Source organism: Lolium rigidum, chromosome 3 (assembly GCF_022539505.1).
Source record: "Lolium rigidum isolate FL_2022 chromosome 3, APGP_CSIRO_Lrig_0.1, whole genome shotgun sequence".
In the NCBI taxonomy this organism is placed as follows: Eukaryota; Viridiplantae; Streptophyta; class Magnoliopsida; order Poales; family Poaceae; genus Lolium; species Lolium rigidum.
This window is the reverse complement of record NC_061510.1, coordinates 27,240,153-27,255,209: the sequence shown is the minus strand read 5'-3', so window position 1 is coordinate 27,255,209 and position 15,057 is coordinate 27,240,153. Positions and strand designations below refer to the sequence as shown.

The window sequence follows — 15,057 nt, the reverse complement described above, 5'->3', positions numbered from 1 at the left end:
GATGTGTGTTGTACTGGCAATCACGCGTGGGCCGTATTGGTTGATCACGAGTTTGAATCCCCACTCCTTCTATATAGTTTTAATTATTTGTATACGCGACTGGCAGGTGGGATTAGCATGTAAGGCAGCTCCATGGTTACAAAGTTTAAAATAAAACATACAAGGGTATTTTTGCAAAAAATAAAATGCCACATGTCACCTTCTAATTGCTCGTGTACCTATTTGCTTCCTCAGTGCAACTTTGTGTACTGCAGAGTTCACTTTACAAGTTGTTGTATGAATTTACTCCAGCTTGACAAGTTGATGTATTTGGAGTGCTAGTACTAAAGATCTACGAAGTGTACGTCTGTCACAAAACTTAGACAGAGGTAAGAGAATTTTCACTGGTGATCCCCAAATAAATGCCGGCAGAGACGCCAACACTACCGTATGAGAGCACCAGCACTGCATCCTTTATTTGGGTAAGGTTTTCCCACACCGGCGCCTTCATAGACAGCCTCCAATAGAAATTTAAGTGTAAAAAACATTTAAAAATGAAATTCATATAAATTTAGACTAGTTTTATACAAAAGTGACTCGAATTTGAACTAAAAACTAAAAAAACTAGCGACGCCCCCGGAAGGCGTTGTAGTTGAGGTTGTCCGCGTCGCCGGACAAGTCGAAGGACCAATCGTGCTCCTCCTCCTTTGGCGCCGGTGGCTCAGAAGGATCAGCGAGATCGACGAAGTTCTTGTCGTGGTCCATGGCGGACCATACCGCCGCCTGCAGCGAATCGAGCGTGATCTACCGGTAGTCCTCGTCGACGGAGCGGTCGACAATAACGTGCAACCCCGGGAAGTCTTCTGGGTCTTCGCCACCACAGAGGGTCGCCTCCGCCTCCATCTCCCACCACCTCTTCCTCGCCAGCAGAGGTGGTGGCGAGCACGCAGCGTCCTCCCCCTTGGGGCGGCGGCGTTGAACCATCCCCGGCTGAGCCGGAGTCGAACTTATATAGCTTCTGGAGAAGGATCTCGCTAAATAAAATAGCTCATTATATTAAACATTGGTGATAATGAATATAAATTCAACTAAGAGAAACTTAATTTGTTTTGTAAATTCATGAAACATAATGAGAGACTCAAGATAACACCACTGCATGCCAGATTTCACAAGTAATTAAGGTTATCAACATGCAATTTAGGGGGCATTCATAATATAATCTTTTCATCCGTAAAAAAAATGTATCAACTTTATTGAATTTTAGATGCATTCATATACTAAAACGGGTCTAGATATGTTCATATTTTTTAAAAAAATTAAAGCATTCTTTTATGGAGGGAGTGAGTACTACTTCAACGGTATTATTCTGACTTTTTTGGTCGGGACAAATAGACGTGGTGAATGATTCCAACCTAAAAGAACCATGTATATTTGTGTTGACTTTTCCAGCATTAGAAAAATATCTTACTTTTATCATTAATTTACTAGATATAACTAAATTTTGACAAATTTAAATCATGCCTTAGGGAGTACGTTGCATTCAGTCATCTGACGAAATCACTGCTAAATCTACCACGGTGCACTGTGCAGCTCATAAGGCATACCAATGACAGGTCTAGGAAAAGTCAGCAACTCTGTCGATTGCCTCCCACAGGCCACAGTCCAATTTGTCCTGACATTAAATGCTCTGCTAGAGAAATACACAGCGACTCATGATATACGAGACCAAATACCACAACTAAACTTACTCCCTACTAGAAGCATACGGCCAGATGGATGAACAGATTGACAGAACCAACGGGTGCAGATGAAGTCCACTTGGCAAGAGCATTAATTTCCAGGTGCACTGGTGCTCATGTGCCGAAACGACTTTTCTCTGTCCACACTGACCGAAACGAATAACCATGGTATGTTTACGGACAACTGGAAATGCCCTAACTATCTAAACCTAATAACTTTGTTTTGTCTTGAGCTCACCTTTTTGGACAAGAAAAATGAAGAGAAGCATGAATCCATACATACTTGAGGCACATTCAAAATCTGCGTGTACTGTGGAGAGACTCCAACCCGCGCAAAATAATGAAGTCCAAAACTGATTTTTTTTTTTTTTGAGAAAGAAGTCCAAAACTGATGATGTACAGTCAGAAAAAAAGAAACTGCGCGCTCTACAAACGACGCAGCCGGCGGGCGGCGGGCTTCCGCACCCGGACGAGGAAGACATCATCCAGGACGGGCCCACACAGCGTGGCGTCTGACTTCATGAGATGGTTCGAGCTCTGGAACACGACGCGCGTCGTGTTCGCGATCGCGGTGAACTCGAGCACGGCGGGCTTGGACCCGCCGGTGCCGTGGGACTCGTACGGCACCTTGAGCGTCCCCCGCGCCGCGTACGCCTCCACGGCCAGGGACCCGCTGCAGCCGTTGGCGGCGTCGCCGACGGAGAAGGAGAGCCTGTAGGACCACCCGATCACGGTGGGCACCTCCTGCAGCAGCGCGCACTCCCTGCCGGCGACCAGCTCCACGGCCCGCGCGCCCTGCGGCACCTTGTGGTGCGGCGCGTCCACGTACTTGACCACCTTGGTGTCCGACATGACCATCCACCCCGACAGCGGCGAGTTCACGTCTTCGAGGATGGGCGGCACCAGCACGCCCCACGGTGTGCTGGGGAAGATGTACGGGCCCAGCTCGAAGTCCCCGTTCCTCAGCATGTTTCCTGATCAAATTAAGATTTGAAGCTTTGGTTGGAAAAGTTGTTGAATTATCGATAATCTGGGTGAACATGCATAGGAGGTACCCTTGGGGCGATGGGGAGGACTGAGGGTCTTAATCGCGACGGCGATGATGAGGGGGCCGCACGCGGGGTCCTCCTCGACGCCGGTGTTGTGGATGCCCAACGACACGGTGGCGTGCCTGGACTTGAAGGCCCATGAGTAGGTGTCCCAACCTGTGCTGGTGTAGACGGTCTGAATGGGGAGCACGCCGAACTCGTCGCCGACGGAAATGTTGAGCTTCTCGGCCTGGGCGCATGACCGCGCGGCTACGAAGGAGACAGAGTAGTGCATCTGACGAACGACGTTTATCGTCTGCCGGATGGTGGCGTCGTTGCCCAGCCGCACGGCGGAGGCGCCCTCCGGCACCGCCAGGATCATGTCTCCCTCCTTGTGGCCGGGCTGGATGTACTCGACGAACCCGGACATCTCCCAGCACGGGATCGCGTAGCGTCCCGTCACCACCGCGCCGCTCATCTGGGACTTGCCCGGCGCCTGCGCGAAGTTTCCGTTGGGTAATAGGCCTATGCGCAGAGGATGATCGAATTGTCAGAGTTCAGAAATGTAGGGGGTAAAAACCAGCCACGAAATGGAATCAGTATTACTGTATCTAAGCTTAGCATGGCAGAAACTGATGCAGCTTGACTTTTGGTTCTTATTATTTTAAGAGGCCGCACACGCATGATCACCTCACTATCACTTCCATTGATCGGACCAAGGTATCAATTCAAGAAATCAGAGTACTCTTTTGTTGCTGAGGCCACAAGTTCCCCAAAGATCATACTAGAACGGTTATATAGCTCGAACAGTCGACCATGAACACTGTGAAGTTGTTTGAGAGGACTATACAGGGCAACTTCTTTATCCTATTGAGATTACTGCAGAAGAGCTAGTTTGGCAATAGTACTATGTGATTAGCTTTCGTGAAGCAAAGAAACATCAATTAGATATGATGGACGGTTTCTCTAACTGAAGAGAGATCATAGACGAAATGGGACTCCATTACAACGCCGAACATGCATGACAGATCCATAGATACACACACATCTCAGTTGAGAAGAGCATGGCCCATGAACTATGCAGGTGCGGGTCAACGCCACCTCTAATTTCGTAGGACATAGTACTACATGAAAGGAAGAGAAAGAATTTCGAAACTTAAGTTCTTACCATCGGCGACGGCCAAAACCGCCGGAGCAGCCGCGCCGAGGAGCAAGAAGAAGAGCGCCAAGCAACGGGTGCCCTTGGCCATGATCGCTCTCCTGCTCCCGTTTCTCTCGAGCTGTACTTAATTTGGAGGAGGCCGGAATGAACGAAGCTACAAGGGTGTGAGGCGTGAGGCTTTATATAAGCGGCAATGGATGGCAGTCGACGGAGAGGAGGAAGGAGGCCAGCGGCCGGAGGTGGCGCCGTGAGATACGCCGGAAAGCACGAGCGAGAGGCATCTCTCGGTTTTGAGACGATGCAGTTGGCCGGCCGCGCCTGTGTTCACGTGGCATTCTGATTCATCCGATGCGTAAGAAGATTCCGATCGATCCCAGTAGTGTCTGCACGGTGTCGAGCTTGTGCCTGTGCCGTGCCAAGTGACAACCGAACCCACGGCCCAAACGCACATGTCTGGAGCATGCCTTGCCAGCGCGGCCGCCGACCACTGCGTCGGCGCAACGACACGAATCCCAACGGTTACCGCCGTGTGTCAAGTCTAGCAAATTGACTTTGTCAAGGTATTTTGCTCCTACTTGGTACAATTCGTCGACTCCTAGGCAGCCGTTCCCACTGTCCAAGAAGTGCGTGTTCCTCTGCTGAAAAAACTCAAGTATGGGTGGACCATCCATTTTCTCGTTGCGTTTAGGGCATCTCCAGCAGAGCGATCCAACACAACGATATATTTTGTCCGGTTGTATCTGTATAAGTCGGTTAGAATTTGAATCGCGATCTAGCCTGTCAGTCCAGTGTCCCAGCGGCGTGAACCAAACGATACGGGTTGGCCAATTTGGTCAATGATGCCTGTTTTGGCAATTCGTTTCACATAGTATACACAAATATGCTAATTGGCAACTAAAATTAAGTGAAAAAGGAAGTACCACTTGGTAAGAGAGGGTTTCCGAAAAAATGGTTCAGGCTCCTGGTCGTCCCCCGTGGGTGATTCCAGATGCGACTAACCCTAACCCTAACCCTCTCTGAGCCCCCTTCTCCCTCCCCCCTCTGTTGCCACTGTTGGCGGGGGGGTTTGTTTTACTTCAGTACCCCACATATTTACTTTTAGTACCTTGCATATAAAAACAAAACAACAAAAATTAGATAATGGAAGATGATGTAGATCCTTTTTGAAAGGCTCGCAAGAATCTCAATAAAAAAAATTACTTTTGTATGTTAAAAGCTTGAATATTCCTGTTGATACTGATGCTTTGAATGCAAGAAAACATGTTGAAAGTGCCAAAGAAAAACAAAAAAGGAGGACAATGGAAAACAAGAGGAAGAGTGTAGTAGCTACCCATCTCCTATTCGCAACAATGGTAATTCCGAAATTCCCATGAAAACCCCTTCTTATACTATTGCAAGTGATGATGATATTTATTGTGATGAACCTTTCGATATGCATGCTTTCTTTGGAAAATCATATGATAGTTGGGTAGAAAATATATTTGGAAATGATAAAAATGATTCTACTAGTACTAGTCCTCCCACTAAAGAAGATAAGGAGTATTGCGTTGATGTATAAAAGATAGTATTATAGATGATGATCCTTTATTGCTTGATAGTCCTCTCTGTCGAACAATAGTGTCGAACTTATGGGAGGATGCGAGTGATATAAAAAAGATAGATGACCCCCGATGCTCATTGGATGGTTGGTATTTATGTGGTGATTCTCTTGAAAACTATGTTGTGTAGTTTGTCTCTAATGCTTGCAAATATTATGATGGGTGATGTTGTGCAGATAATGTTGTTGGAAAACCCCAAGAGAAAGGTATGATGAGCACATCAGCAAGTTTTCCCTTAGTAAGAAACCAAGGTTTAATCGACCAGTAGGAGAAATAAATCACTTCTGAAGGTGTTGCTGGCAGACTTTGGCAGGGCGCACTACCGGTGTCAGCAACAACGTGAAACCTGCACACAACACAACCAAACTACTTTGCCCCAACTTACAGTGAGGTTGTTAATCTCACTGGTTTTGCTCAAAACAAAGTATTAGACGTATAGTGTGTGGAAAGAGATGTTTGTTTGCTGTGAAATAAAGAGAGCAGTGCTTTGCAGTAGATGGTTTTATCAATGTAAAAGAAAGGATCGAGGTCCACAGTTCACTAGAGGTGTGATACGTCTAAAACGTATCCACTTTTGCTGTTGTTTGCCCCCTATCTTGTGTGTTTTGAATGCAACTAACACGGACTGGCGCTGTTTTCAGCAGAATTGCTCTGGTGTCTCGTTTTTGTGCAGAAATCGAACTTTTAGGAAAATTCCCGAAAAATATCGCAAAATTCATATTTCACCCGAAGACTCACGGAGCCAGAAGACGAGACGGTGGGGTCTCCGAGGGGCCCACACCTGCCCTAGGCGCGGGCCAGGCTTGGCCGCGTGTAGGGGTGGTCTGGCTGCCTCGGCCTCTCCCCCCGACTATATTAAGCCTCCTCACCTGAAAATCGAGGGGGGTTCAACGTTTTTCTAGAAAGAGTTCCGCTGCTCCGCCGCCACCAGAAACCCCAATCCGGGACCAGAAACTCCGTTCTGGCACCCTGCCGGGACGAGAAATTGGAGGAGATCATCGCCATCGCCATCACCGATGCCACTCCATCAACCATCCATGATTCCCCCATCCATGTGTGAGTAATTCCCCGTTGTAGGATGTAGGGGATGGTAGGAATTGAATGAGATTGTTCATGTAATAGTTATAAGATTGTTATAGGCATAGTGCCTAGTATGCGTTGTTAGTATTTTTGATATTGTTGCAACTTGTTATGCTTAATGCTTGTCACTTTGGGCCTGAGTGCCATGATCTCAGATCTAGATATATTATTGATTCATGATGATAATCATTGTTTTTGATCATACCTGCAACTTGTATACACATATTGTTGTCAGGAACCCGAGGCCCCAAAGTGACAGAAATTGGGATAACCGGAGGGGATGGCTATGATGTGAGGATCACGTGTGTTCACGGAGTGTTAATGCTTTGCTCCGGTATTCTATTTAAAGGAGTACCTTAATTACCAGTAGTTTCACTTGAGGCCTCGCTGCAACGGGCTAGTAGGACAAAAGATGTCATGCAAGTTTCTCATTGCAAGCACGCACGACTAAATAGGAACACACGCCTATGGTTATATTATAGTAGGATGCTTGTATCATTATTACTTGCAATGTCCATATCTTGCTATTATATGAACTATCTCATTCATGCAGCGCCCGTTCATCCATCCATGTGCCTACAATATTTTAATCCTGTTGTCTACTGCAATCATCGCTAATGCTATTTTCATTCAATTATTGTTGTTACTTCACTACTACCACTACTATAAAATTATTACTACTGATAAATTGTTGCGAGCAAGTCTATTTCCAGGTGCACCTAAATTGACAACTCAACTGTTAAAGCTTATAAATATTCTTTGGCTCCCCTTGTGTCGAATCAATAAATTTGGGTTTTATTTTCCTCGAAGATTGTTGTGATCCCCTATACTTGTGGGTCATCAAGATGTCTCTCCATAAAGATAAATAACATGCTGGGTAAACAAATTACAGCTAGGCAATTGACATAATAAAGACCATACATGACAAGATGATCACTATGAGATTCATTTGGGCATTACAACAAGATTCATAGACTGTAATCCAACTGCATCTATGACTAATAATTCACCCTCAGGATATCATCTGAACAACTTTGGGTATTAAGTTGCAAGCAACAGATTATTGCATTACGTAAAGTTTGTAAAGTAAACAATAGAATTATCCTTGGATAAAACATTGTTGTTTTCTCCCTAGTAGCAACAACACATCAACAACCTTAGGAGTTACTGTCACTCTCCTAGATTACTAGAGGCATGAACCCACCATCGAGCATAAATACTCCCTCTTGGAGTCACAAGCACATACTTGGCCAGAGCATCTACTAGAAATGGAGAGCATGCAAGATCACAAATAACATATAAACAGGTCTATAATCAACTCAACCATAGTATTCAATATCTATCGAATCCCAACAAATACAACATGTAGCATTACATAAAGATGATATTGATCATGTTATGCAGCTCACAAGATCTAAACATGAAGCATAATGAGGAGAATACAACCATCTAGCTACTGCTATGGACCCGTAGTCCAAAGATGAACTACTCACGCATCACTTCGGAGATGTGCATGGTGATGAAGAGGCCACCGGTGATGATCTGCCTCTCCGGCAGGGTTCCGGGAAGAGCTTCAGAACCCTCCCGAACTAGGGTTGACGATGGCGGTGGCTACGAAACTTTTCGTGGATCGAGGCTCGAGTATTTAGGTTTTTCCCGAGGATGTAGATTTATAGGTGAAAGGGCGATGTCGGTGGGCGCCTGAGGGGCCCACACCATACCTAGGCGCGGAAAGGGGGCCCGTGCCTAGGCATGGTGTGGCCGCCTGATGCGTGCAGTCGACACGTCCGTTGGGAACCCCAAGAGCAAGGTGTGATGCGTACAGTAGGAAGTTTTCCCTCAGAAAGAAACCAAGGTTTATCGAACCAGGGGGAGCCAAGAAGCACGTTGAAGGTTGATGGCGGAGGAGTGTAGTGCGGCGCAACACCAGGGATTCCGGCGCCAACGTGGAACCTGCACAACACAATCGCAGAACTCTGCCCCAACGTAACAGTGAGGTTGTCAATCTCACCGGCTTGCTGTAAACAAAGGATTAGATGTATAGTGTGGATGATGATGGTTGTTTGCGAAGAACAGTAAAGAACAATTGCAGTAGATTGTATTTCAGATGTAAAGAATAGGACCGGGGTCCACGGTTCACTAGTGGTGTCTCTCCCATAAGATAAACAAATGTTGGGTGAACAAATTACGGTTGGGCAATTGACAAATAAAGAAGGCATAACAATGCACATACATATATCATGATGAGTACTATGAGATTTAATCGGGGCATTACGACAAAGTACATAGACCGCTATCCGAGCATGCATCTATGCCTAAAAAGTCCACCTTCGAGGTTATCATCCGAACCCCTCCCGGTATTAAGTTGTAAACAACGGACAATTGCATTAAGTATGGTGCGTAATGTAATCAACACAAATATCCTTAGACAAAGCATCGATGTTTTATCCCTAGTGGCAACAGCACATCCACAACCTTAGAACTTTCTCATCACTTGTCCTAGATTTAATGGAGGCATGAACCCACTATCGAGCATAAATACCCCCTCTTGGAGTCACAATTATCAACTTGGCCAGAGCCTCTACTAGCAACGGAGAGCATGCAAGAACATAAATAACATATATGATAGATTGATAATCAACTTGACATAGTATTCAATATTCATCAGATCCCAACAAACACAACATGTAGGATTACAAATAGATGATCTTGATCATGATAGGAAGCTCACAAGATATAACATGATAGCACAATGAGGAGAAGACAACCATCTAGCTACTTCTATGGACCCATAGTCCAGGGGTGAACTACTCACACATCGATCCGGAGGCGATCATGGCGATGAAGAGACCTCCGGGAGATGATTCCCCTCTCCGGCGGGGTGCCGGAGGCGATCTCCTGAATCCCCCGAGATGGGATTGGCGGCGGCGGCGTCTCTGGAAGGTTTTCCGTATCGTGGCTCTCGGTACTGGGGGTTTCGCGACAAAGGCTTTAAGTAAGCGGAAGGGCAGGTCAGGAGGCGCCACGGGGGCCCTACACACAACACAACCAAACTACTTTGCCCCAACTTACAGTGAGGTTGTTAATCTCACTGGTTTTGCTCAAAACAAAGGATTAGACGTATAGTGTGGAAAGAGATGTTTGTTTGCAGTGAAATAAAGAGAGTTGTGCTTTGCAGTAGATGGTTTTATCAGTGTAAAAGAAAGGATCGGGGTCCACAGTTCACTAGAGGTGTGATACGTCCAAAACGTATCTACTTTCTCGAACACTTTTGTTGTTGTTTGCCCTCTATCTTGTGTGTTTTGAATGCAACTAACACGGACTGACGCTGTTTTTAGTAGAATTGCTCTAGTGTCTCCTTTTTGTGCAGAAATCTAACTTTCAGGAAAATTCCCGAAAAATATCGCAAAATTCATATTTCACCCGAAGACTCACGGAGCCAGAAGACGAGACAGAGGGGGCCTCGAGGGGCCCACACTTGCCCTAGGCGCGGGCCAGGCTTGGCCGCGCCTAGGGGTGGTCTGGCCGCCTCGGCCTCTCCCCCCGACTATATTAAGCCTCCTCACCTGAAAATCGAGGGGGGTTCGACGTTTTTCTAGAAAGAGTTCCGCTGCTCCGTCGCCACGAGAAACCCCAATCTGGGACCAGAAACTCCGTTCTAGCACCCTGCCGGGACGAGGAATTGGAGGAGATCATCGCCATCACCGACGCCTCTCCAGCAACCATCCATGATTCCCCCATCCATGTGTGAATAATTCCCCGCTGTAGGCTGTAGGGGATGGTAGGAATTGGATGAGATTGTTCATGTAATAGCTATAAGATTGTTATGGGCATAGTGCCTAGTATCCGTTGTTAGTATTTTTAACATTGTTGCAACTTGTTATGCTTAATGCTTGTCACTTTGGGACTGATTGGCACGATCTCATATCTAGTTTTTGCTCATACCTGCAAGTTGTATATTCATATTGTTGTCCGGAACCCGAGGCCCCAAAATGACAGAAAATGGGATACCGGAGGGGATGGCTATGATGTGAGGATCACGTGTGTTCACGGAGTGTTAATCCTTTGCTCCAGTACTCTATTAAAAGGAGTACCTTAATTAACAGTAGTTTCCCTTGAGGCCAACTCTATTCCTGCACGCAACTGTTCACGAGAAACATTCTTAGATATTTTGATAGCTCCAATTGGGCTAAATTTTGTACCGGAGTTAGAAACTTACCATCCTCTGCATGCACACCATTTGGCTTAATATTTTGATGTTACTAGGTGGGTCACATCTGCATGTTTTTTCGGCTCCTATTTTCTGGACAAATTCATTTTTTTGTTGCAAAAGTGGCTATTTGTGTTTCTACTTGTTTTTTTTGGGTCTTTTGACATTTGAGGCTTAGCGACTTGAGAAGCTCTCTGAAACCAAGTTTTATTTGGTTCTTAATCACAATAAATGAATTATATTTATACCACTAACGTCACCCCCGTAAAAAAAGAAATGCGAGAAAGTTTTGTGTTGAAAATTTTCCACAGGCATTTATTGGTGGGTGTGAAATGTGGAAATGAGAAGATGAATATGAGGAGTACATGGAATTGCAAAATATAACGCTCCATCTGGTGCAAGATTAAAGTGTAGGTAACAGTTCAATACACATGCCATATGCAGTGACTCATGCTAGAGGAGGAGGAAGGTAAACAAGGAATGAAATCAATGATTTTTAGAGGTATTTGATCAAGATTAGTTGGTGCTGAAAGTTGTAATAACTGTGTTAGGGCTGGTAGTGTGTCCTCTCTTAGTGTGTGTGTTCAAGTAGTGATGAATTTGTAAGGGAATTTGGTTGTTTGATGATGTTTGAATTATGATGGAATAAAATGTGCAATGCTTGAACATATAACTCTTGTATGTGCAATGCTTTGACATATTAGAACATTGATAGCACAACCTTGAGAAGATATAGCACAATATGTATAATAAAGCTGAGATTTCCATCATACTATCACATATGTTGGACAAAGCCCAATATGATAGATTTTGCATAATATGTAACATAGGATATATGAGATATGATAAGATAGCAGTACTAAGCACCGGTTATCGACTATTCAACAAGTGAAAACCTAAATAAAAGGCTACAATGTGTCCTTGACTACTCGACAAGTGACAACCTAAATTACAGGCTACCATGTGCATACAAGTAAGAGCATGCGGGACACACAAAACTATATGCATCAAAAGGGCCACGTAGCTTACTTTCTATTAGTCAGACATTATGGTCGAAGGAGCTACGTTGACAATGTCAAGATCTCCATATTGTTGGTACAAGTCATCATATCCAGCTTCTATAATTATTATCACAGTCAACTATATCTGGACATAGTCTTCATAATTGGCTGTCCCCATCTTCTTCCACTGCAACTTGTTTGCTTGATCTCCTCCTTGCACCGTCTCTGCAACACTTCTTTCTATCCATTGCACATCACTAACCTGAACAATGGCTTTGGTGACAGTAGCACATTTCTTAGTAAGACTAAGTACAACAAGTAAATGTACTACTGGATTTTCAACAACATCATCCTAGACATTGGCTAGCTCATGATCAAGGTACAACATCATATACCAATGCCCCTCTTGTACCTTTGAAATCATGCTCAATGCATCGTTGTCATGTTAACCGAAGGTATCTTCATTTATCTGCATTCCTGGCAACAACCAATAAACATATATCATCGCAACTGCTTCATATCCCAAATTCTCAATTCCATCTCCTAGCCATAATGCAAATCAAGAATCACAGTCACAATCATCATAACAAACCCTTGTGCCACTGTCATCTACGTATGCTCTATTGCATGTAGACCCAACGAAAAAACCACCATGAATCACCTCGTGAGTAAGACAATCACTTCCTTCGAATTGAACCCAGAAAAAGAAAAAGAAATGCAAAAGTTCAATCCTTTCGTCATTCATAAAACCATAAACCATCAAGGATAAAAGCAACACAACCAACTATATTATATGCACTACACTTACCGTTCGAACAAACCAATCAAAATTGCGACTAAATAGGTGCATAATCGAACTCACCGTGCTACGAACTAGGTCTCCTTTCGGTCGTCGAAAAACGCCATCTCCAACGACTTAAATGATCGCCTTTCTACACCGCCACGATCAACTCCTTGGGCCACATCGACAACGTCGTTCGCCAATGTGGATCAGCTTCTCCCAACATCCGTCATGTTCCTTTGCCGCCGTTGTCACCGTTCACCCAGGAACATGTGAGAAAAGCGGCGGTGTGGCTGCTAGACTGGTTCACAGGAGGCTGATAGCAATTTTGCCGCGGGATGCGAGGAGGTGTGGTGGCAGTGGGGCTACGCGATGCACTATCCTAGGCTCGCGTCATCGCCACGTCAGCACGATAGGGTAGCCGACCGTAATCAGGACTGTAAGTGGACATCCGGAATTACTTCTATAAATGTTGAAAGACTACCCTCTCAACCAGGGGGTCTGAGAGGGGCAAATGAATCTGGGTCGTTGGTTTTGCCCAGCCACATCCCACTTTTCACTACAGCCGTTCGATCGGTAGTTTCTTTAGTCACTCGCGCTGCTTTCGAACGATTCAATGACATGTGGGGCTAGAAACGGGTGGGGTCCAGCGGTCAGCAGCACAGGTGCGCGATGCTGGTCGTCGCCTTCCTTGGCCCCCCTTTTACCAGGATGAAAACCGAAAACCTAGATCGAACCACTCCTCATCCCCGCCGCGGCGCCGCCTCTCCTCCTCCTCTCGTTTACCCTCGGAGCGACAGAGGCAAATGGACGTGCCAACTGCGGCGGCTCGACACGGGCGGCGAGGGTTCAGGGCGGAGGCGACCCGTCGTGCCTCCCGGCGGCTCGACACGGGCGGCGAGGGTCCAGGGCGGAGGCGACCCCTCGTGCCTCCCGGCGGCTCGACACGAGCGGCGAGGGTCCAGGGCGGAGGCGACCCGTCGTGCCTCCTCCTATTCTCTCTGGTGGCCTTCTCCGTCTTCGCCATCGTCCTTCCTCCATGGCGCCCCAAGCTCTCCAAATCGGAGGGGATGAGCCGCACGTACGGCGGGAGGAGCTGCGCACACGGGAGGAGGATGCGCCAGGGGTTGGTGCAGCGGGCGGCGGCGGCAGGGGGCGGTGGAGCTGCATCAGGTGGTGGACGGTGCTGCCTGCCGAGGCCTCGACGCGATTCAGTTCTCCCACCCAGGCATCGCCTCGGTGAGTGCCTCCATCTCTACCACTTCCCCCTTTCCGATTTGTATATGCACCCCCTCTCTGGATTCTCCGCTGGTTGTTTTAGTTGTGTTTCAGTGGCTATTGGTAGGCTAGGGTTTCAGTCGCTGGCTGTGCTATTCGGTAGGCTAGGGTTTGTGCTATTGAGAGAGCAGCAAAATTGAGCAGCAGGTTAAACCACTTTTTATTTCATTTTGCTTGCAATTTCTGTTTTATCAGAGGTTAATACAGTTGTAGTGTGTATACAGGTTTTGGAAGAATCAGGCTAAGGGGTTGTAACATCGCCAACTCAATCGTGACCAAGCGGATTTTGCTAGGTAGCAAATGCAGGTTCTTTTGAAATCGTAAAGTTCCGTGTACAGTTATGGTTTGTGTTATGGTAGACAGTGCTAATAATATTTAAGAAAATTCTCTCTGCTTGCATAATGCCTTGGTTTGCTATGCAAAGTAGTAGTGATGTGTGATATGTCGCATCTAACAAAGGTATTGGAGAGCTGAGGCAGGGTCTAAACATATTGTGACCTCTATTTTCTTAGCATTTGGTGGATTATGCATGACTATTATATTAATCTTGGATCCAGTTACTAGACGAGGGTATTGCTTTGGATCAATATTTTGATTGAACAACATTTTTATGCAAGTGGCCAATTGATATTACGCTTATTTGACAGCCATAAGGAAGTTGGTGATGAAGGATCTAACCACCATCGAATGTGTCGGCTGCTATCCGAGCCATGTATACGACAAACCCGGTATGTCCAAGCACATTTCTTTTATATTGATCACTTGTTCAGAAGTGTTTTATGCAGTGTAATTATTTCGATTGAAATATATTTCTGTGCAAATGGAAAATGCCCAACTGATATTATGGGTATTTGAAAGCCATAAGGAAGTGCTGAACCGTGCCCTCGCTCTTCATCATCTGCCGTCGCGCCTCTCTCCCTCGTCCTAGCATGGAACGCGGTTATACTCTATTCAGGAGCCATTGTACATGCTTTGTGTTGGCTTTGGTGTTTCCAAATGAATGTTGTTGGAAGTCATGTAAGATTAATGGTACTGAATTGTCATATTAATAAGTATTGATGAACTGGGCTAGGTAATGAGAAGAAAACAAGTTGCTGATCTGTTTTTGCAAAACTCGTAGTTATATAGCTTTTGTTCATAGATTTCAGTGCTGTAAATAAATACAACCTTTCAGCTCATATGCCGATTTGTAGGATTGTAC

At 45.7% G+C, this 15,057-nt stretch overlaps 1 protein-coding gene across 1 annotated transcript; it reads right to left on the bottom strand.

The window, feature by feature from the left end:
• Positions 1-2,144: 2,144 nt before the first annotated feature.
• LOC124694546 lies at positions 2,145-3,996 on the bottom strand. Its single transcript, XM_047227522.1, has 3 exons — positions 3,915-3,996; positions 2,774-3,271; positions 2,145-2,692 (listed from the first exon to the last, which is right to left on the bottom strand). The coding sequence occupies exons 1-3, from the start codon at positions 3,994-3,996 to the stop codon at positions 2,145-2,147; spliced, it is 1,128 nt and encodes a 375-aa protein (XP_047083478.1).
• Positions 3,997-15,057: the final 11,061 nt, after the last annotated feature.

Bases quoted from the DNA above. Each gene is read 5' to 3' on its own strand.
- LOC124694546 (XM_047227522.1), bottom strand. From the start codon at position 3,996: ATGGCCAAGGGCACCCGTTGCTTGGCGCTCTTCTTCTTGCTCCTCGGC. The intron at 3,272-3,914 runs GTAAGAACTTAA...CTCTGCGCATAG, and splicing joins GGTTTTGGCCGTCGCCGATG to GCCTATTACCCAACGGAAAC. The intron at 2,693-2,773 runs GTACCTCCTATG...TAATTTGATCAG, and splicing joins TCCTCCCCATCGCCCCAAGG to GAAACATGCTGAGGAACGGG.